This window comes from Zingiber officinale, chromosome 7A (genome assembly GCF_018446385.1).
Source record: "Zingiber officinale cultivar Zhangliang chromosome 7A, Zo_v1.1, whole genome shotgun sequence".
In the NCBI taxonomy this organism is placed as follows: Eukaryota; Viridiplantae; Streptophyta; class Magnoliopsida; order Zingiberales; family Zingiberaceae; genus Zingiber; species Zingiber officinale.
The window spans coordinates 122,258,751-122,282,368 of record NC_055998.1 but is presented as its reverse complement, the minus strand read 5'-3'; the positions used below and the strand labels follow the sequence as shown (position 1 = coordinate 122,282,368).

At 36.2% G+C, this 23,618-nt stretch overlaps 2 protein-coding genes across 4 annotated transcripts; both read right to left on the bottom strand.

The window, feature by feature from the left end:
- Positions 1 to 609: 609 nt before the first annotated feature.
- LOC122000440 (cytochrome P450 71A1-like) lies at positions 610 to 2,457 on the bottom strand. The gene is made up of 2 exons (XM_042554839.1): positions 1,511 to 2,457; positions 610 to 1,423 (listed from the first exon to the last, which is right to left on the bottom strand). The coding sequence occupies exons 1-2, from the start codon at positions 2,408 to 2,410 to the stop codon at positions 788 to 790; spliced, it is 1,536 nt and encodes a 511-aa protein (XP_042410773.1). The 5' UTR covers positions 2,411 to 2,457; the 3' UTR covers positions 610 to 787.
- Positions 2,458 to 3,733: 1,276 nt separating this feature from the next.
- On the bottom strand, positions 3,734 to 11,071 carry LOC122002294 (putative metallophosphoesterase At3g03305). 3 transcript variants are annotated; one of them, XM_042557418.1, is made up of 4 exons: positions 10,751 to 11,071; positions 8,643 to 8,884; positions 4,090 to 5,619; positions 3,734 to 4,026 (listed from the first exon to the last, which is right to left on the bottom strand). In XM_042557418.1, exons 1-4 carry the CDS (start codon positions 11,046 to 11,048, stop codon positions 3,898 to 3,900), a joined length of 2,199 nt encoding a protein of 732 aa, XP_042413352.1. In that variant the 5' UTR covers positions 11,049 to 11,071; the 3' UTR covers positions 3,734 to 3,897. The 3 variants fall into 3 exon arrangements, with proteins under 3 accessions (XP_042413352.1, XP_042413353.1, XP_042413351.1); XM_042557419.1 differs by having other exon boundaries at positions 4,108 to 5,619; XM_042557417.1 differs by having other exon boundaries at positions 4,113 to 5,619.
- Between the last annotated feature and the right edge of the window lie 12,547 nt (positions 11,072 to 23,618).

Sequence of the window (23,618 nt, the reverse complement as noted above, 5' to 3'; positions counted from 1 at the left end):
TGGGCTCATGGGCCACTCAATTTGCTCTGCTGTCGAGAGGGTTGACCAGTCACTGGTTTACTTAGATGGTCGACTGGACAATGATCCCTCCGATCGGTCGATGAACTGCTTTTCGCTCGGGTGCAGTTGAGCCTTACTTAAGCCTAGATGTTGACCGTCTTGACTTTGATCTACACCATCGCAATTAACTAGTGTCAGGTAGGCTCCTCCTTATCACCGCATCACAATGACCACCTTAACTTTGACCTACACCGACGTAATTGACTCGTACCAGATAGAGTCCTCCTTATCGTCGCATCAGAAAGCATACTTTTCTCAATTTTTACTAAGGTCAAATATGATATTAAATTAATTTTTTTTACAAGAGGGAGTCCGTTACACTAGCTTACTATTGAAATTTTCGAGGACCACCCTTACCCAATTTACGAGCTTATAAAATTAAAAAATATTAAAATATTATCAATATTATATTAACATATTCATTCGCTCATATCTATTTTAATATAAACATGGTCTCATTATCTATTCATTGATCTTTATTATATTAACAAATATAATTTTAATTTTATTTATCCAATTTAAATAATTATTATTTAAAATAAATAATAATAATAGTATTTTTAAATATATTTATTACATAAAATAATTTATTCACATTGGTTTTAACATCAAGTTAACTTGTTATAAGGCTGGCCAATGTGAAAGCTCTTGTAAATTTATTAGTTTACAAGGCCCTTATTTATCATAAACTATAGCATAATCATGTTTAGAGTTCACCAGCAGCTCCTTACAGCTGCTGCCGCCGCATCTCTCGAGGCTTCGCTACAAGAATCAAACTCGACTTCTTGTGCACCGCGACCCCATACTCTTCGTCCATGTCCAGCTCCTCCCCTCTCTTCCCGTTCGGCAACTCCCAGTCGAAATGGCACAGCAAGTTCGCCAGAGCAAGTCTGGCAGTGGCGACGGCGAAGGTGATTCCGGGGCAGCTTCTGCGGCCTGCTCCGAATGGTAGCAACTGGAAGTGCTGTCCCATGAAATCGACGGCCGTGCTATCGTTCATCAGGAACCTTTCAGGGATGAACTCCTCCGGCTGCTCCCATGAATCGGGATCCCTCCCGATGGCCCAGGCGTTGATCACGACTCTGGTGCCTTTGGGAATGAGGAAGCCGTGGATCTCGGCGTCGTCCATCGCCTCGTGGGGAACCAGCAAGGGGAGAGGAGGGTGCATTCGGAGAGCCTCCTTGATCACTGCCGTCAAGTATTCCATCGCTTCGACTGTCTCTTCTGCGATGGCTTCTTTGGATCCGACGACTCTGCGAATTTCTTCTTGTGCGATTCTCATCTTCTGAGGATGTTTGATGAGTTCCGCCATTGCCCATTCTATCGTAGTGTACGTGGTGTCAGTTCCACCGGTCAACACGTCCTGAATAGAGAAGAACACAAGTACACTACAATTCAGCAAGAAAAAGAAGAAGACGAATTGAAGAAGGTGATTGATTATATATGGTACCAAGATTATACCCTTGACGGTGTCTCTGCTCAGCGTAGTGCCCTCTGCGGCCTCCGACGATAGTAAAATGTCCAAGAAATCCGCCACCGTCGCGTCTCCGCCGTCGCCGTTGCTCTTCCGTCTTCTAGTCTCGTGCTCCAGGAGCACTTTTTCGATGAAGCAGTCGAATTCGAGCGCGGTCTTGTTTACCCTCGAATCCAACCCGCTGAGGTAGTCGATCCAACCCAGCGACGGCGCAAAATCTCGGACCGGAAACTCCCCCAACAGCGTCGTCAAATCCGCAAACATCTTGCGCACATTCTTCCCGCCGCCTAATTCCAGGAACTGCTTCCGGCCGAAGGCGACCCGGCACAGCACGTTGTTGGTGAACTCGGTGATCATCTCGCTGACGGGAGCCGGCCCTCCGGCGGCGGCGCGGACGCCGGAGACGAGGAGGGCGACCTCCTCTTCCCTGATGGCCCGGAACGAGCGGACGCGCCGGAGGCTGAGGAGGTGGAGGACGCACACGCGGCGGACGTGCCGCCAGAAGTCGCCGTACTTGGCGAAGGCCACGTCCTGGGAGCGGTAGAAGAGGCGGTCGGCGATGGTGGAGTTGGGGCGGCTGGCGAAAACGAGGTCGTGGGTCTTCAAGACCTCGGAAGCAGCAGAGGCAGAGGAGACGAAGACGGCGGGGAGTTGGCCGAGGTGGAGGAGCATAACAGGGCCATGGCGGAGGGCGAGCGAGGCAAGGGAGCGGTGCGGTAGGGTGCCGAGCTGATGGAGGTTGCCAATCAAAGGGAAACCCGGAGGCGAGTTGGGGAGGAGGAGCTTGTTGTCTTTCCCTCGGCCGGAGAATAAGACGAAGAGGAGGAGGAGGAGGAGGAGGAGGAGGAGCAGTGGCCACAAAAGTGACAGCTGCATGGTAACCGTTTTGCTAGTCAGGCAGGGATCCGGGACCAGAGGATCCCTGCCCGCGATATTGCCTTAAATATAAAATGTCATTTGTTGAAATGAAATGAAATGAACTGCATAATTAAATGTGGTGTTTTCGACTTTTGCCAAAAAAATATCCTGCTCTCTTTTCAAAAAATAAATACATAGTCGTCCTTTTATTCCATAAATACTTTATATATATATATATATATATATATATATATATATATATATATATATATATATATATATAAGTTATCTAATAATTTCTATGGTGTGTATAGAGTGAATTTAGAGCTTTGATTTTATAATTATTTTAAAATAATTTTAATAAAATTTAAATAATTTTAATCAATCAGATATTTTTTTAAAAAATATAATAGTGTTCAAAAAAATTTAAATTCATGGTACACATATTGTAACAGTTATAAAATAATTTTTATACTTTACAACAATTACTAAATAGTAATTCTAAATTTTAAATTCTAAATTCACCATAAACATATGAAAGTCATTATAACAGTTACTCAATAATTTCTATACATTATAATAACTATCAATAGTTGCTATAATAATATTAGATCAAAGGATATTTTCATATTAAAATTATTACAGAGGTTCTCATTTTAACTTTAATTTTATTTAATGATTTTGTAAATTATATACGTCCATTTAATTTTTATATTTTCTTAGCAAAAGTAGAAAATGATACACAGTCAAATATATATATATATATATAGTCCAATTTGGATGATCAAGATGAACAATCCTTATAACTAAAATAGTCAAGATACTTGAACATAACGACCCTTATACTAGATAAACTCTAAAAGATCAGCTTTTGATTCGGGTTATAATTTAGTAGTTGTAAATGTAGAATTATAATTTCATAGTTACAACAATATAATATGATTTAGCCGGGAATATAAGCAAGAGTGCGCATGTAAGAAATATACAATGTGTCAGGAGATATTTGTGTCATTTTATAGAAAGTGAGGTGTCCTTTTAATAAAAAATTAAAATAGAACGTCCTTTGACGATTCGATATAAAAGAAGCACCCTTTTAATTTTTGCCTAAGAAGTTAAGATATATTAGTTGTAAGAGATGGATATTGTAATTGTATCAATTTGATTGAGTTTGCTCAATCATGATTATACACTTTAAAAAATAAACTAAAATGAGTACTGATATTGCATTGTTCATCGATAATCATTAAAAGGAATAACCCCCAACCATGCCTGGATTACATACTAGCCTTTGCCAAGAATTAGGAAAATAAAGAAACACTAGAACATACAAAGCCATTCCAGGAAACATAACTGCGCCTCATGTGGACATTTGTTTATGAGCCAGCTTGTCTATGGTACACATAGAGTCTACATGATATAAGATGGTAGATGTGAATCGTATCATGATTCATGACTAACAATTCAAAGTTTACATGAAGACATAAGTGCTTTGGTTGCCATTGTTGTTAGGGCTCCATGTCGACACTCATTGAACACATATATGCTCCCACAAGAAGTAACAGTGGTGCCCATGACAAGGCAGGTGATAACAAAACCGGCCGAAATCCATAGGCAAGCATGAGGGTTAGGCATAGCTGGGAAAAATAAGAACAATGAGAATATATCTAACACAGAAAGGGGGGAAAGTTAAATCTTACATGTTGGTAGATAGTCACCTTACAATGAGTCAATGCAACAACTAGACAACCAAGCAGAAGGAACCTCCTTATCCAACCACGGCAAATCTTACATGTTGGGGATAAATTTTGATAGTTCGATGGAATCATGGTCACAAGTTGTGATATTTGTTCCGACTCAATATGAGGCATTGGTTCATTCCGGCATTTTGATTTCCCAAGAAGATGTGAGTAAAATGCTGATCTTTCTGCAAAGAGACTATAGATAAGAACAAACATGGGTGTGACCACCAAGTACAGGAAAGGCAATGTGATGAGCATTATATCAGGAGTTCCCAACTTCTGTTGACCATCTGGTGAAGGCACCATCCATCCGGATAAATACATACTAGCAATGTCGCCATTCTCAGATGTCGCATAACCCCAAAACCATGGGAATTTGAGTAGGCAAATAAGATATATCAACATAGAAAACCATGATACTCTGTTCCTCGAACCCTCCATCAAGACCTGGTATATCACAGACAGGCTCTTTTGCTGCTGGATCGACAAGGAAATGGACTGATATGATGAATATTTCTCAATATGACAATTCAAAACTTTTGGAAGAAACAAAAGTACAAGAAGAAAGCAAATATTGCTCCATAGAAGAACCGAATATAAACTCTCCCACTCGACTTCAAAAATCAAATAAGCAAGCAATGTACTTCGATAAGGTGCCTGTTTACCTTCCACAGAAAATGGTCTAAGGTTGCTTGTAGTCTCCTTGCCCTGTGAGTCCAAAGCAGAGACCTGTAATACGTAACGTGTTGCTGATGCACTCCGGTAATTTTCAGCATTCCATCGTCCACAAAATAGTAGCTTGTTAGATGCAATATCAATAAACTGCAAAGGCACTTCTTCGACTGTTTTGTAGTTCCTAGATGAATCAAACACCTTAGCAGTCACATTAATTATTTTCTGGGAGGAAAAGACAAGAGCATTAATATCATTTCTGAGTGAGTGATTGTTATGTTCAACATTCATCATTCTTGAGTCAACAGGATATGTTATGAGAATAGTTGTTTGAAAACCATCCTCAACTTCAAATTTTCTGAGAAAATCAATATCAAGGAAAGAGACCACTCCTCCATCAATGGCAAGAATTCTGATCAATCTAGAATCTTTCCAGTCTCCTAATTCCCACTCCCAAAAGCTCCTACTCATTTTGGGAACCTTAACATCAGAAGATGATTTTGATGAATGGAATCTCCAAAGTTGTTTGCTTATCTTTGCATGAAGGTGTCCGCAAATGTATGAGGAAACTAAATATTTTGCAAATAAATTTTCATAACGCTGCCCGTTTTCGGTTGAAGCTGTAAAAGACATTGGATAATGCCCAAATAAAACTTTTGTCACTAAATTATTGGGATAAATATCCCAATACTGCAATTCAGATTCAACAGCAGCAGCTCTTCTATCAGTTGGATGACCAAATAAATTTGATGGGCCCCGAATTCCAATGCTAATTGTATCATCAATGCCAATGAACACATATTTTCGATCATTGCCCTAGAAAACCTTCACATAAATGTCAGTTCAATTTTTACACAGGCAAAGAAAGTCAGTTTCAGTGTAAACAAATTTATGAACAAGTATAATTGATGTTACATTAATTTTCTCCAAACAACAGTTCATATGATGCAAGGCAGATAACATTAACACTATCAGCATCAAATTGGTCAAAATTAACCCATTGTAATTTTCCACTGTCATGGAATTATTTAGTTTAGCATTTATAGTATGTACAACAAGCAAAGTTATGAACAATTGAGGAGATTTTGGAAAATAATTATATGCAATCCTCTATGACAGTTTCCCTGACATTGTAATCTTAGCCTTTATACATCTTTTAAATATGTTAGAGTTTACTCAGGTCTTGAGTTAACTTACAAACCTTCAACTTTAGTCAATTCAATTTATCTATAAAATTTATAAGTTGGGGTTGACATGTTTATGATTTTTTTTTCAAATTCTAAAATTTTAAAAATTGTTTTATTTGCATGATGAATACTAGCCTCAACATACTTTGTTGTTTCCTAATCGTTAATTTTCCTCACCAAAGCAATAGCACTTCTATGACAATGTAATCCTTTCCATATCATTGTAGACATTGTTCAATTGCACAACAAGGCACACGTTCACACCACTAACCTCACTTTTCAGATGGATCAAAGTGCTTCACTTCCCAAATCTTTCGCATGTTTAATATGCACCATTGGCAATGATGGCAATAGGCATATCCAAACCCCTAAATACACAATAGGAGGCAAGGGGCAAATGCACTTTTGGTTCCTTCCCTTTTCTGTCATATTATGTTAATCAAACATATGTTCATCCAAATAGGCAATTCTAATAGAACAATCATCAAGGCCTATATCTCATACTTGTCTATATTTTCTTAAAAGATTAATCACATTATATCTAATTTAATTTATTATGATTTCTCTTTTCCAAAATAAATTTTTGTACATTAAATAACTTGCACAAATATTTTTCCCATTCTTCCATAATCTTAATAAATAGGAACCTTTTGATCTTTATTTTTATACCTTTAAGATTACCCTAATATTTACATTTCTTTCTCTGTCTTTAGCAATCCAATAGATATTCTTCTCCACATGCTCAAATTTCTATAAGTTATAAAATTATGAGATTTACTCGATATTGTTGATGCAAGGTGCACAACATGTAACCTAGGGTTTTGATATATGACTAAGATTAAAGTTAGGTTAGTTGTGATGTTGTGTCAAGTTTACAGGTGCAACATATTTGACAGGAGTTAAAGTCCTGGTTGTGAACTAGGCAATGACTAAGTCCTGGTCATGAATCAGGAGGTATGAGCTAAGTCTTGGTAGGGACCAAACAATAAATTCCTAATTGGATGGTAGGTAAATAAAGTCCAAATGATTAAGGCTTGGTTGACATATTCCTAGTTGGATGCTAGGTGACTCAAGTTAAGGCTTGGCAGTCCAAGTGTGTGGAACCAGCTGGGAGTTGGTTGCTTGAAAAAAAAATTCAAGTGTGTGGATTCAGCTGGAGATTGATTGCTTGGCACAAGTCCAAGTGTTTAGAATCAACTGGGAGCTGATTGCTTAGCAAAACCGAACTAGACAGATTAATCTAGTTAAGTGCGAGTAACTTCACATTTTGTATCATACTCATTACGTGTAACAATTGCAAGAAAGCATGTCAGACGGTTCCAAGCAACTGGATGGAGTTCGAGAGCGACTGGCTGGTGATAACTATATACGAAGGGATTTCAGAAGATCCAAGTGACCATATCAGCCAGGCGACTGGGTATACGAGCAACTGGTTATATGGGCGACCGAGTAGCTTTTTGGTGACTGGGAGCGTTATCAACAACCCGAACATGTTGGTCAAGATGAAGTTTGACCCTTGCCCAGGCGACCTGGTGGTATACAAGCAACCGAGAAGCTTCGTTAATGTTATCTTACGAATATAAGTTGCAGCATGTCAGCACTTGTACAAGCGACCAGGAGGGCTCCAGGTGACTGGAGAGTACTATATAAGGAGTTTTAAGGCAGAGCTTTCCATTCATCCCTCAATTATCTAGCTTTGTTATAGTACTTTGAGCACTTTTTTCGCTTTCTGTGCTATGACACGCGCTTCATTTCTGATCGACAACACCTAGAGTAACAATTTGTATTTGTTTAAGTGATTGCCTTAATTTTCATTGTCCTAAATTTTTAGATTCTTTTTCTGTAAGGTTTCTCCACCTAGGGGAAAGTAGAAATAAGAATTAATTTTTTAAACTAGTGTGTGTCTATACGTCTAGTTTGGTTAATCAACTTGCATGCTTTAACTGATAATGTCTTTATCTTACTTGATTGAATTAGTCTAAGTTAAATTATTATTTCTGCTGTGCTAACCCTGATTAATTCAGTTTTTATCTGCTCATTATTTTTGCTATAAAAATTTTTAAATGTTATTCACTCTCCTTCTAGCATTGATCTTGATCCTACAAATATTTCTTCCCTTAATCTTAGGTAATTTCTATTTGAAAAGTCAAACATTAGTCATTTGAAAGATCAACATTTGATATGCTAAAAGAAACGACAAATTTAAATAGGTTAGACAAAATTGTTTATGGTGTTGTTTATGATATAAGAGGAAAAAGTGTAATGTCACAAGATGAATTGTCATAGGATCTGCAAAATTAAATTTCTATATAGAAAATGTAGAAGAAGCATGCATGCGGATTTAGAAGAACTTTAAAAAGTTAATGAAATTGTTAAAAAAAAATAGCTTGTCTAATTATGGTATCTAACTTAAGTTGTTCTAGGTATTAAAATGATTATTAGCTGCGTGCAAATTTTAATTGTTTAAGACAGGGAAGAATTCGGTTTAATTTCCAATAATAAGAACCCAACTTGGATGTTTGGAAATTAAAATGTCAATGACAATGTGATTTGTGATTTGCCAATTTTGTTCTCTTGCAAGAAAAATGTTAATTCTGTGATAAAGAAAAAGTATAATTTGATAAACCATTAGATCCAGATTGGGAGGTCTACCACAAGAGAGATGCTCTGAATGGTGCTTAGCCTTCCTAGTTGTGCGCTAACACTATGGACTGAGAAAAAATCAAGCGGATGTCCAACATGTGGAACTCCATATTTGTCATGATTGCCTCTTATATCAAATATTATTCTCTTGTCCAAGCCACTATGATTGACAACTGCTTCCATACTGTTTCTGTATTGGATCCATTCTGATAAATCCTGCCTTGTTGTTGTTCTTCTCTTGTTTTTGGCATCTGATTGCAAAAAAAGAAATAAGAAATTTTGGCAAAAAGGAATAATGCAAATTAGGAATTAAATTTTTCAAAATTTTCAACTAAAAGATTATTTGGTAGATCCTTTTATATAGAAGAATCCGTTAATTAAGGTACTTTTAGTCTGGTAATTATGGTTTGTTTAAAGAATAGAGAATTTGTTCCAAGTTTGAATGAGTTTTATAATTTCCTTTTTAGGATTATTTCTCTCCTAGAATAGTTTAATTTATTTTCAACTTTATTTGAGTCGAAGCCTTTAAGGAACCTCAATCCTCCATGTTAATTATTTTTTCAGTTTATAAATATTCCCGTTCATAAGTTTTGTTCTATGTGTGAAATATTGTCCCTCATGCTGCATCAAAAACTAAACCATTGAGTTGGCATTATTCCCTCAATGGCTGACAATCATATAGAAGACATCAATGAAGGAGTTTGTATGAGAACGTGTTAATCTGTTGGTAGCAGAAGTCCAGGCATAATGCCTAAGTGAACCATACTAGCTCATCCTAGTATAAGAAACAAAAGTGTCAATGAAGCATCATTCAACCTTTTCTTACATCATTTTAGTAAGATGATGGTCAAAGCAACTCTGTCCAACCTTGATCTATGTTCTTTTCTGTAGAAAAAGAAGTTGTGCATCCATTAAGTTATTCTAGGAACCTCTATCTACCAAACTATTTTCATTATATCAGCCAAAAATTTACAACATTCATCAACTCCTAATATCAACACACAGATGTCAGCAGCCAAAAAGCCAACTATAATATCAGCTTCCACATATTCTTCCCACCAAAACAACTCTGTCTACTGATTACATCCAATCCACACAACAATAACTAAAAATCAAACTGACCAAAACACCTCCATCTCCCAACACAAAAGTCTAATTGCTACTTTTCAATCATATATAACTGCAAAGGCAAGAAAAAAATGATTGCAAAATTCAACAGCTTCCCTAATTGCCATAAGCTCTCCTTAGCACAAATGCAGCATAGAAACAACAACCCTTTAATAGTACTAACTCCAACCACTTATGAACAACCAGATAGCATAAGCAAAGCTCCATCTCAGTCGTCCATGCCACAATCACACAACACCTGCATAAATTCCTCCATAGTATCAAATACATTTTACTCTTAATTTCATTACCACATCTATTTTCAGGCTCATTAGCACCATTAAAATCCTGTATCTCCACCATAATGCTTCATAGAATTGCCACAGGAGACAACCAAACTACCTCTTGATACTTCTTCCTATTTCAGTTTTTCCAATACGTGTCACATTGCAATTGCACTGAAGATCTCATCTCATTGGCCTCTATTTTACTAGAAGAATATCCCTCCCCTATCCACTTTCCACTCATCCAATGGCTCATAAAACTAAACTTCCATCCCTTTATCTCCTCAGTCCTCCTCAACACCTCATAAACATAGGAACAGTCTAAAAACGTATGTCCTATTCCATAAAATCTATACCCGTATTGAACCATGCACAGGTATTATTAGCATTTTTTTTAAACATTTTTTCGTTAAACCCATGTATAGCTTTTCCACAATGAGAAAAATCAAGGAACTATTTTGAAAGTTTTCATGATCACCAAACATCAGATAAGCAATGAAAATCAACAAAATTTACACCCCAGAAAGACTGTTGACATCAGAGCACCAGGGATCATGATGTCCAACATTTATGTTAAATTCAAATTTTAGATTTTTTGTTTTTAGCTCTGGATTTTCTGGAAGAACAATTGAATTACGAACCGCAAAAATTGCCAAACCGATCGAAAAAAAAACATGAAGAACTAGAAGTAATTCAATTAGGAAAAAGAGGGGTAGCCTAGCCTACCTGTGATGTCCCCGGTGATCAGCAGAAGCGCGGGGCGTATAATTCGAAGCGCGGGAGCAAGTAGGCGGACAAGGTCAGAAGCACGGTCGGGGTGGTACGCGCTGAGGTGGAGGTCGGAGATCTGGACGACCCAGGCGACGTCCCCATCCATGGGGAAGGACTCCCTTACATCCGACTCCGCCTCGACTGACGACGAGGATACGTAAGGGAAGGTGAAGAAGAAGATGAAGCAGAAGAGGAAGACGGAAAAGGCCGTGGTCGCCATTGTTCGCGGCCTTCGCACGGCGAGAAAGGGCATTTTTTTTTTATAATTTAGTTTTTTAAAATAAATTGTCCCTTGCAAAATAATCGTCAATTTATCCAACAAAACAAAACAGGTGATTATGAGTTTTTACCCATTATAATCACGTACGTGATTTTCTCTTTTAGTTTTTTAATATGAATTTTTTAGTTTGGTGCTGATTTAAAAAAGTATAGTGTTGTGTTGTTAATTTCTGTTATTAATTATAAGAAACAAGTAATAACGAATTGTTAATTTAAATGTTAATAGATCACACACAATATATTAAATCGAATATCTCTGAATTATCTTTGATTTGATATATTATATATTTCGTAATTCAATTCAAGTTAAAAGTTATATATTGTTGTTGATTAAAATTTTGAGAGGTCATAACTTTTGATTTGGATTGAACTATATAACGCATAATATATCAAATCGAAATTTGTTCAAAGATCTTCTATTTCATATATTGTGTGTCCCATAGTTAAATTTTAATCGAAAGTTATCACCTCTTAAAGTTGAACTCATAGTTATAGTAGCTATGATTTTATAGCTGCTACAACATATATATTGAATAAACATTAAGAGATCATAAATTTTAACTCAGACTGCAACATGGGACATATATATATCAAATCAAAGATCTCTGAACAAATTTCAATTTGATATATTATGTGTCCTGTGGTTCAGACTCAATCAAAAATTATGTTATCTCAAAATTTAAATCAACAACAACATTGTTACTGATTTCTAAAAATCAACAACACATTGTAGCAATATGAAATCTTAGTTGTTGTTGGTGGCCCTAGTAAGGTCAGCTTTAGGGGGTGAATAACCTGCAATAACAATTTTAATACTTTCTTTTACTATTTGAATTTAACAAGAACAAATACACGTTAGTCAAACAAAAATAATAACATAAAAAGTAAAGGAGACAAAACAAGTTACTTGATTTGCAACCGGGGAGGTTACTAATCTAAGAGAGTAGAAAGCGCACTATCAAACTCCTTCAACATTGTTGAAGATGGAGTAACCCCTTACAACATTTAAGTACAAGAACAGAGAAAATAGATTTGTAACGAAAGTACAGAGTGTGTGTTGTCTATTGAACTTTGAGTACCAAGGTTTATTTATAGTCCACTGGTCGAAATTAACCATTAGCTGACGTGGCACCTCTTGGGCGCTTCGACCCGGTTTGGGCACTTGAACGTGGTCAATTCGATCCACTCAGCAATGACTTCTTTCTAATGGATCTTCGCTTCCCGAGCACCTAGACGTGGTCGGGGCGCTTGGAGTTAACTAACGTGTAGTCCAATGCTAATCCTCACTGCAACGTCTCACTAATTAGGTCGAGACATCTTGGGCACCTGGACCTAGTCTGGGTGCTTGGGTGATTCTCCGACCTTCCAGAGTTGATCTCATTTGAACCCAACTCCGGCCTTCTCCTCGAGCAGTCTTCTTCCTTAGCTTCTCGTTCCTCGGAAGTGTCGTGAACATCTTTCTCGTCCGCTGTGTTGGGATGCATACTATAAGTCTAGCTTTTGTATGAACATCTATTTTGAAATAAGAATCATTTTGGTCAAATGTTTGCATTTTATATTTATATATATGTTAATACAATTGTCCATTTAATTTATATTATAGATAACATGGTGTATGGTGCCACACAGAAGATCATGTTATCGGTTCCTTATAAATTATAAATAGTAGCTCACGACCAAGATAGATTGGGACAAACCATTGGAACGGTTGTAGTGTAATTTGGTATTAGTCTGTCTTGACTATAAAATTACACTAGTACACTATGTGTGTATTGAGCATGACCATTTGAGGTTGTTCGATTTATACTAACTATATAAAAGAATAGAACCTCTGTTATTATGGATGTGCGTCCTCTTAATCCCTATATAATAACAAGGACATATACTTAGTATTTATTTCTTTAACTTATCAATGGGTGAGATTTATTCATTAAATCAATAGGCCCGATGAGTTGCGAAATAGTACTTTTTATATAGTGTGTTGTTGATTATAGAAGGAATCCGTGTCCTAATTATTTAGGCTGATGATATCCCCTTGAGGAGCTCATAAGGATTATCATGTAAACCCTGCAGGTGGACTTACTCCGACATGATAATAAAGTTAAGTGGTACTACTCTTGGAATCATATGTTAATTAATTGAGTTGTCAGTAACTTATTTAATTAACGGGCATACGATATCTTAAACACAGGGAGATTAACGCACTCATGATAAGAAGGAACTCATATTGTAATATGGGATTGGTGTGATAGTTCAATAATAACTCTTTAGTGGTATGTGTTATTATTGATGGACTTGGATTGGGTGTTCGGACCGAACATAGGAAGCCCAAGCCCATCAGGAGGCCTAAACCAATTCCTCCTCTAGGTCCATGTTGTAGCCCCTATATAAAGTCTCGCATCCACCCATCCACAACTTGGTTTGGTTTAACTTAACTTGGTTTGATTTAACTTAACTTGGTTTAGTTTAACTTAACTTGTTTGGTTAAACTTGGTTTGGTTTAACATAGTTTAGTTTAGATTTTTTTCTAAACAAAATTCTGTTATTTTTTCATTCTTTGTAACCGACAGCAAACCTATAAAAAGGAGTAGGCGGTGGGCCCTAAAACCTAACTTTCTAATTTTCTGCAATTTCCTTTTATCCTTGTGGTCGGCGCCCCTCTTCCCTTGCTAGGGCCGGCCACATCTCTTCCTTGTGGCCAGCGCCCCTCCTCCTCCACAACAAGGGGTGGTGCCCCCTTCCTCTTTGCTTAGGGTCGGCGCCCCTTCTCCCTTGGTGGGCGGCGGCTTGAAGAAAAGGAAGAAAAGGAAGAAGAGGAAGAAGAAGATTAGAAGGTGCCTCATCCTAGAGCCTTCTTTTGTAGCCGACGGTTTGGAAACCGAGAAGAGAAGGAGGGTGGTATTATCTTGGTAGATTATCGCCCACACGACGTCCAAGAAGAGGAGAGGAATACGGCAGAAGATCAAGAGATCTTTAGCTACAAAGAAAAGGTACAACTAGTTCTTTAATTCCGCTGCGTAACTAGTTTTGTTTTCTTTGTATCGATTTTGAATACCAACACAAGAGGTCGCGATCTTGTACTTCGATCAAGGTGTGCTTTGATCTGTCAAGAACTTGCTTGATTGATCAAACACATGTCTAATTAAACATGCGGGTTGCTAGGAAAAGTTCTGTACCTGTACAATTTTTTTTGTACAGAGAATTTAAACAGAACGGAATTCCAGCGCTTTCACGCTGGTGTACTCTTCCGCAACTCCTCACTTGGATGCACTGAGCCCGTCAACTTGCTTCCCATGTCATCTTTCTTGCTAGCTATGTCTTTCGCTCAACTTCTTCTGTTCCTAAGTCCCTGTACACTTAGACATAAGAGATCAAAATCGCAAAGCCAAACTTAACTCAGTTGATCATATTAAAACCAACCCGGGGTACTTATAATCTCTCCCTTTTTGATGTGCATCAACACAAGTTAAGTTAGGGTAAACTAAATAATAAAATAATTTATTCTAAAATAAATAAATTTGCAAATCAATACAAATAGTACATTTCAATAAATATAAGAAAAATTAGATACCTCCCCCCTTAACTTAATTCCTAATTTCTCCCCCCTTTGATCACAAAAAAAATATTAAAAAAATATGAAAAAATAGAAAAATATTGGAAATTTTTTTAGGGATTTTAAATAGAGTATTCATGAACATGTCCTTTTATTGAAATTATTTTTCTATTTTGTCAAAAATAATTTAAAAATAATTTTTAAGTTTCAAAAAAATCTAAATTTTTTTTATGGTCAAATAGAGATAGTTGAATCAAGATAAAAATTTTTACAAAAAACATATTTTTATTTTGACCAAAATAAATATTTTTTTACAAAAATAATGACTTTCAAAATTAAATAAATAAAAATAGAATTTATTATCTAAAAATCTTAATGATTTTTCTAACCATTCAAAATATAACGATCTTAGGGGAAAAAAATCAAGTTTTCTAAAAATCATTGAAAAATTTTAAATTTCAAAATTATATTTTTTTTATCAAAAAATTTATAAAAAATTATATAAGTGTCTGAAAAATCTCAAAATATTTTATAACAGTATAAAACATAATGTTTTCTAACAAAAATAAAGTTTTTTAAAAATCATTTTTTGAAATAATTTTCATTTTAAAAATCCTAATTTTGTTAACAAATTCATGAAAACAGTATATACCATTAAATAAATTTTGAAAAATTTTCTATTAGCAGATAATATCTTTGTTTTTCATAAAAAAAAATTAAATAGAAACAATAAACGGAAGGTTTACAAAATAATTAAATTTACTAACAATATTAAAAATTAAACCAAATTAAATTTAAATATGAAAATAAAATAAATTAATAGTTTAGAATATATTTAGGAATTCAAAATAAATTTCTACCTACTAGATTTATGAGAAATTTTTTAGAATATAATTTCTAAATATATTTACAATTTGGCCCATGTGAGTTCTAATATACCAATTTAGCCCTTTAGTATTTCTAAAATTTGAAATTGATAAAGAATTGGAGCATGCATAATTATTTTTCAATAAATCTATTTGTTTGTTTAATTTTGAATTTTATGTTTGAATTTTATCAATATATTCTAATGGACATCTATTAATTAAATTTATTTTTAACTCATTGTTATCTTTTTTTTTTTTTTTTTTTTTCAGATTCATACATTTAGTTTATAATTTGCATAAGGATCTAGATAGCATTTTCACTGCTTCATAAAATTGATCAAGAGGAAAGAGTTGTACTTCACTTATCATGTCAGACTTGTAATTTAAAGCCCCTCCTTCATCGATGCTCTCGATGCTCATCTCGGACGAGATTTCCTCGTCTTCTTCTTCTCGATGACTTGCCATTAGTGCAAGTCCAGTGTATGCTTCAACTTTTGATTCTGATGACATTTCCTCCCATGTAGCTTTCAAATTCTTATGCTTCGATTGTCTTGGTCATTTGTCTTTTTCCGTGCTTTTGAGTTTCAAGCAGTTGTCCTTAATGTATCCTTCTTCTTGGTAGTCATAGCATCTAACTTTCCTCTTTGTCTAGAGAATCTTGTTGGTCTATCTCTTATCAAAGTTATTAGACTTAAAGAACTTTGAAAACTTCCTTACCATAAAAGTTGCTTCATCTTTATCAAGAGATGATTTGGAATCCAGCTCGATCTTGTTGGCTTGTAGTGCGAAACCCTGATTTAGTTTTTTTCTTTGTCCTGTACATTGAGACTCATCTAATTCAAAAGTAGAGAATAAATTTTCTAAACTACTTATCTCAAGGTATTTGAAAATATAGTAGGAATCTACTATAGATGTCCATTCTAGTGTTCTCATGAAAGCATTTAACGCATACCTTAGTGAATTTCAATTTATTACTGATTATCTAAGATTTGTGAGTTTGGTGATTAACTCCTTAATCCTTACGTGTAGATGAGCTACTTTTTCTTCCTTTTCCATCCAGAGGTTACTGAGTTAATTTCGGAGCAGGTCTCATCTCACTAGCTTAACCTTTGAGGTTCCTTCATGAAGATCCAAAAATTTCTCCCGGAGTTCCTTGGAGGAGTCGTAGACGTCAATTCGGTTGACTTCTTGCACCGGTATAACGCTCAGCAGATGAAATTCTAGTTTATCATTTACCATGAAATAAACTTGTTCCTTATTGCTTTAGAGATGTTCCTATTTTCTTCTTTATACTGATCTATGAGTGCTACAAAATCATATTTTATTGTCAAAAGAATTTCAAAGTCTGTTTTGAACAATATCTCCATTCTATTTTTCTAAATTATGAAATCCCCCTCACACTTTAGTGGGTGAATGCTCGATCTAGTCATCTCCTTGCTTTAATTGGCAGTTAGTCCTTCTAAAGAGAACCTTGCTCTGATACCACTTGTAAGTCCGATGAGGCGACTAGAGGGGATGAATAGTCTGCAATAACAATTTTAATACTTTCTCTTGCTATTTTAACTTAGCAAGGACAAACACACATTAGTCAAACAAAAATAATAATATAATAAAGTAAAGAGGACAAAACGAGTTACTTGGTTTGCAACCGGGGAGGTTGCTGAACCAAGACAATAGAAATTCACTATCAAACTCCTTCTTCGACAGTGTCAGAGGTAGAGTAGCCCCTTACAACATTTAAGTACAAGAATAGAGAACATGGATTTATAACAAAAGTATAGAGTGTGTCTTGTCTATTGAACTTCAAGTACCAAGACTCTATCTATATCTCATTTGTTAAAGTTAGTCATTGGCTGATGTAGCACCTCTCGGGTGCCTAGACCCAGTCCAGGGGTCTGGACTTGGTCAACTCAATCCATGCTATAATGGCTTATTTCCAACGGACTTCGCTTCCCGAGCGCTTGGACGCGGTCCGGACACCTGGAGTCAGCATACATGTACTCCAGTGTTGATCCTCGCTACAACATCTCCCTAACTTGGCCGAGACATCCTAGGCACTTAGACTTTATCCAAGTGCCTGGAGTCCGGTCTCTTGGATGATTCTCCGACTTTTCAAAGTTGAGTTCACCCGAACCCAACTCTAGTCTTCTCCTCGAGTAATCTTCCTCTCTAGCTTCTCATCCCTCTGAAGCATCGTGCATGCCCTTCTCATCTGCCAGTGTACTCTTCTATAGCTCCTCATCACTTGGATGCACCGAGCTCATCGACTCACTTTCCATGCCATCTTTCTCGATGGATGTGTCTTCTACTCAACTTCTTGTGTTCTTGAGTCCCTGCACACTTAGACACAACGGATCAAAACTGTAGAACCTAACTTAACTCAGTTGATCATATCAAAACTAACTCAAGGTACTTACAGCTATAACTATAAGTTATAACTTTTAGAGATCATAACTTTTGATTCAGGTTGAACTACCGAACGCATAATATATCAAATCAAAGTTCGTTCACAGTGTTGTTGAATTTAAGAAACCAGCAACAACATATTGCTGACTTAAATATTGAGAGACCATAACTTTTAACTTAGATTGAACAATGAGATGCACAATATATTAAATCAAAGATCTCTGAATGATTTTCGATTTGATATATTGTGCATATCGTGGTTCAATTTCAGTCAAAAGTTATCATCTCTCAAAGTTTAAGTCAATAATAATGTTGTTGCTAGTTTCGTGTTGAAAAAATTTATCATACTTGAATTGAGTTGGAAAAAAAATCGCTACTCTCGATATAGAATATCGTTATGGTGTTTTACAGCATGGGTGCAATAAGGAGACTAAGCCGGGCACATAGGATTTTGTTTGGAGTGAATCAAATATCTCTAGGTCCATCAACCACTTTAGAGATAAAATCAACTAACGGTTGCTAGTTTGTAGAAGATTGTGTTGTTGGTCTTCGAAAGACCAGTAACAACGTGTTGCTTATCTTTCGAAGATCATCAATACGTGATAGCAGCTATGAAATCGTAACAGCTACAACTATAAATTATAACTTTGATAAGTCATAACTTTTAATTCAGGTTGAACTAAAGAATACATAATATATCAAATCAAAGCTCGTTCAAAGATCTTCGATTTGACATATTATGCATCTTATAGTTCAATCTGAATCAAAAGGTATCACCTCTTAAAATTGAACTTATAGTTATAACAGCTACGGTTTCATAACTACTATAATATGTGTGGTGAGTAAACTTTGAAAGGTCATAATATTTGATTTAGATTGAACCATGGGACGCATAATATATCAAATAAAAAATCTTTAAATGAGCTTCGATTTGATATATTGTGCATCCCATGATTCAATTCCAGTTAAAAGTTATGGTCTCTCAAAATTTAAGTAAGCAATAACATTACTGTTGGTTTCTAAAAATCAACAACATATTATAGCAGCTACAAAATCGTAGCTTCTACAACTATAAGTTATAACTTTTAATTCGGATTGAATTATAGAACATATATTATATCAATCAAAGCTTGTTTAAAGATCTTCGATTTGATATATTATGTGTCCCATAGTAAATCAAAACTTATCACCTCTTAAAGTTAAACTTGTAGTTGTAGCAGCTACACTTTCATAGTTGCTACAACATGTATGCTGAGTAAACTTTGAGGCTATTGAATGTCTTTATACACATTTTTAAAAATTGATTTCGTAAACAAACAGTGGAAGCATAATAGTTTTCTAAATTATTACAACACGTGCATCACACATATACAAGATACACACATGCGTAGACATAATCGTAGAATTAAATTTCATAAAAAAAATTATACCTGCCTGATAATGTGTAGAAGAAATGATGTCAACTAGTAAACTTAACCAAGTTTGCCTCTATTAATATCCACGTCGAGATAACTTTGAGACGGTTTCGTTAAGCCACAAGTTTTCCTTTCCAATTTGGTACTAGCCAAAAGTAGAGATGATGCGATCTAAGAGAGGACACCCTGGCTCAACTTTATGATCGACGACGAGGGGAACTTGGAGACACAAAGCTAGGGAAGGGAGCAACCCACACCCCAAGGGGCAATAACTTAGAGTTGTTGTTTGGTAAGGTTTTGCCTCTGTTCGGGTAGCTTGGAAAGTTCTGGGAGGTTGTAGGTAATCGAGCCTTCAAGGCCGACAACAATGGCAGGCGGCCAGCAAGTGGCCGATGATGGGCTAAAAGAGGTAGCAACCCAAAAGGACAACAACCTCCAACTTCTGTCTAGCAGCACAAGGAGGACCTTCCTCCTCTTGGCTGCTATCCGACGACAGCTAGGGCTATTAAACTTGGTAGGTAGGTGACAAATGGGGAGGCCGACAGTGGTGCTGGGCGGTGACGCAAGGAGGAGTTTCCTCCTTATTCTTGGCGGCAACGATGAAGGAGAGAAACCTAATCCTATTAGGTTATTCTTCTAATGAATAATTAATTAATTTCTTCTCCTCATAGAGGGGTATATATATACCTCTTCACAATGACTTGGGGAGCAAGTTATCTTCCAAACATAATACCCAATTAAGCTTGGTTCAAAACCAAACCTCTCTTGGTTCATTATTAAACCAAATCAATTTTGGTTCATAACTAAACCAAAAGAGATCCAACTTTGTCTATAAGAGGCGTAACCTACTATCACTTCCATTCCAACAAATATCTTCCATATTTATGCCTTGTTTGGTTCTACCAGACTTAGTCTCTCTCAATCTGAGAATCTAATTCTCAAGCTTGTTTTAAATCTTTCGAATATACCCGTAGTACATGTGATCTAATATGTTTCCGGTTTATGTTGGACATCCATAATTAACCATTAATTATGGATTGATCATGAGTGACATCTAGTAGTACATCATAACCTTCAATTAACTGAAAAATCATGATTGATCCCAGAACTTAATCTAAACACTTAAGCAGTTACGGTTATCAGTGTGTCTATTCCTCTCACTCATCTTATACCCACTTGGTTCAGGACATGACCTATGTGTTAGTCTCCACTAGTCTGACTACTTCACACCTGGCCCAAGTAGTAGTTTCTTATCACGCAGATTCAAATTATTCAAACACATGTTCAAGAAGATAATACTCTTAAGATATAATTCTTTGACCAAAGAATTACAAGTAATAATTCTAACAAGAGATCATAGGGTATACATCTTCTTATAAAAGGAATAGTGAATCCTTTGTGAGCTACTCAAACACCTTCAGGTATATTGACTTATACCTAATCATCCCAGATTTACACCTCCTAGGAGAAATTTGCTAAAATATCAAAGTATGAGTCTCTATTACCAAGATGACTTGAATACCTCAAGTCTAAGGAAACTTGCACTCAAGCTATAATGAGATCTTCATTGACATGTAGAGAACCACATGTAGCCTCATAGCAGGTCGCATCTAATGAACAGGTAATTCTTAACCAACATCCATACGTTAACTCTCAACATCCCAATGTTTCTAGCTAGTGAGGACCAATTGCATGGATAAACCAAGGAGCATAACATAGGTTAGTCTTATAAAATTGATGATGTGCAATCTCATCAATTTATCAACTAGAAAATATTTTAATACGTACTTAATTACACATGGAGAGATACCTACTAATTGTGATCCAATCACAATTTCTTTCTCATACTATGTATTGTATTGTGAACTTCACTAATTGAGTTTAAGATCAATATCATATACATATAAAATATACACTCAAATAAGAAATTATTTTTATCCAATAAATAATATAATATCTAATTATCTTAGGATACCTCTCAAATATAACATACTCTCACTTGGCCTAATGCCAATCTCCTTGGAATCAGACTTGATGTAACTCTCAAACTTAATTTATAGTAAAACTTTTGTCAAAGGATTTGCTAAGTTCCTTTTGGTGTAAATTTTCTCAATTTGTTTTTCTTTTCTACTTATGATCTCCCTGATCAAATGATAGCGGCGAAGCATATGTTTAGATCACTGATGAAACCTTCATTCATTAGTTTGTGAAATTACCTCATTATTGTCCTAGTAAACTAGAAATGCTTTAACAATGCTCAGAACCACACCAAGTTCAATTATGAACTTCTTGATCCAAATCGCTTCTTTTGCTACTTCAGAAGCTACAATGTATTTTGTCTCAGTGGTATAATCAGCAACGGTTTCCTGTTTGAAACTTTTTAAACTTATTGCATCTCCATTTAAAATGAATATGTATCTAGACTGAGACTTAGAGTCATTCTTGTCCATTTAGAAACTGACATCAATATACACGCATATTACCATATCACCATCTCTATATATCAAGAATGCATCCTTAGTTCTTCTCAAGTACTTAATGATTGCAATCACCTAGTGATCTATTCTTGGATTTGACTGATATCTTCTCGTGAAACTCAAAGCGTACAATACATCAGACCTAGTACATAACATAGCATACATGATCGATCCTATAGCTGGTGCATATGAGATCTCACTCATGCGTATCCTCTCGTCTTATGTACTCATACGCATAGACTTCAACAAGTGAATTCCATGTCTCATGGGAAGTTAATCTTTCTTAGATTCTTCCTTGCTAAACTATTTTAGTACTTTATCTATGTATATAGACTGTGAAAAAACAAACAACCTCCTCGATCTATCTCTATAGATCTTAATCCCAAGGATATAGGTTGTTGGTGCAGGGAGCGCCAAACGATCGAACCTGAGTTTTGATTATAGCAAAGAGGTGAAAAGTTAAGATGTCTTGTGATCTAATATATGTTATTGAGCTTGTAAGAAAGTCCTAAGTGTTCTTAGGAAAAAGTCTTAGTAGATTTTAGGCAGGTTAAAAACCCTAGGGGGAGGTAACCCTAGGTTATGGAAAGTCCTAACTGTGGTTAGGCAACAAAGTCCTGGTTTGGGGGATGGGGCGAAGTCTTGGCGGGTCGAGGATGTTGGGCAAAATTCTAGTGTCAAGGATACTAGGTGAAAATCCTGGGGGTCGCAGACACCAGGTGGAAGACTGGACGAGTTGGGGATTGGACGTTCAACATGAAGTCCTTATGTCTCAGACACTGAGCAAAAGTCCAGTCGGTCTGGAGGACCAGTCTGGTAAAAGATAATTTCTCCTAAGAGTAGGTGAGGACGCGTTCCCCGTTGAAGGAACAGTAGGCGTCGGTTCAACGTAGGATTTTCGAGAAATCTGAAAGTCAAAATCGGACAGTTTGGAGACTGTCAGACAATTCTATTAATCATTATATACTGTACTAACTTTGTTTTACAAGGTATGTTTGATATTTTGGACTACCGTATCTTGCAAGGAGTGAAAAGAACATAAAAGGCTCAGATGAATAGTGTTCAAGGTGCCTCTGGGGGTACTGGAGGTGCCTCAAAAGGCTTGGCCGAAAGCCTGCATAGAGAGGCACAAAGGTACCTTCTAGGTGCCATGGAGCTGGGATAAAAGGCGTCTTCCATGCGCTTGAAGGCACCTTCAATCGGATAAAGTTTGCGGAATGCGGGAGTTATCGTCTCCACGAACTCAAGGATAAGGACTCGAGCTATAAACGCCTTCAATGGGGTTGAAGGCGGCTTCAACAGCCCATAAAAGAAGGCTTCTGGCAAGAGCTTCAAGACAACTCATTCTTACGATTCTTCTCTTGCGCGCTGCTTCAAGGACGTGTTGGTTGCTACTTGGAATACCGTCCTAGTTCCCCTGTATAAAAATTTATACAAGCATAGAACTATCCTAGCTACCCATGTTCTCTACTGAAGTTAAATTTGGATTGCATACGATGCTTAACATTATTAATCCAAATTGTCCTTCAAAAGTTAAACTTGGATTGGAAACGATACTTAACATTTTTACTCCAAGTTTAACCGATGTGATCTTCCTAAGTTAAATCATATTACAGGAGTTATCAAATATCTATTTCAAAAATCAGCTTTTAGGTTAAACATGGCGAGGCACTAGGCCTTCTTGGGTATGGGATCATCCACCATTTCGTAGACAAAGCCTCTCAAAGAAATTGGATATTTAACTTCTTACAGTAAACTAGATTTAACTATAGAGACCTCAATAGAAGCACATTATCAAAACATGAAATCGAAAAATAAAATCGATAA

Excerpts from the sequence above, each read along its gene's own strand:
- LOC122000440 (XM_042554839.1), bottom strand. The coding sequence starts at position 2,410 with ATGCAGCTGTCACTTTTGTGGCCACTGCTCCTCCTCCTCCTCCTCCTC. Across the intron at positions 1,424-1,510 it reads CCGTCAAGGGTATAATCTTG|GACGTGTTGACCGGTGGAAC; the intron begins GTACCATATATA and ends TTCTCTATTCAG.
- LOC122002294 (XM_042557417.1), bottom strand. The coding sequence starts at position 11,048 with ATGCCCTTTCTCGCCGTGCGAAGGCCGCGAACAATGGCGACCACGGCC. Across the intron at positions 5,620-8,642 it reads TTCAGAGCATCTCTCTTGTG|GGCAATGATCGAAAATATGT; the intron begins GTAGACCTCCCA and ends AAGGTTTTCTAG. Across the intron at positions 4,027-4,112 it reads AGTTGTTGCATTGACTCATT|CTATGCCTAACCCTCATGCT; the intron begins GTAAGGTGACTA and ends TATTTTTCCCAG.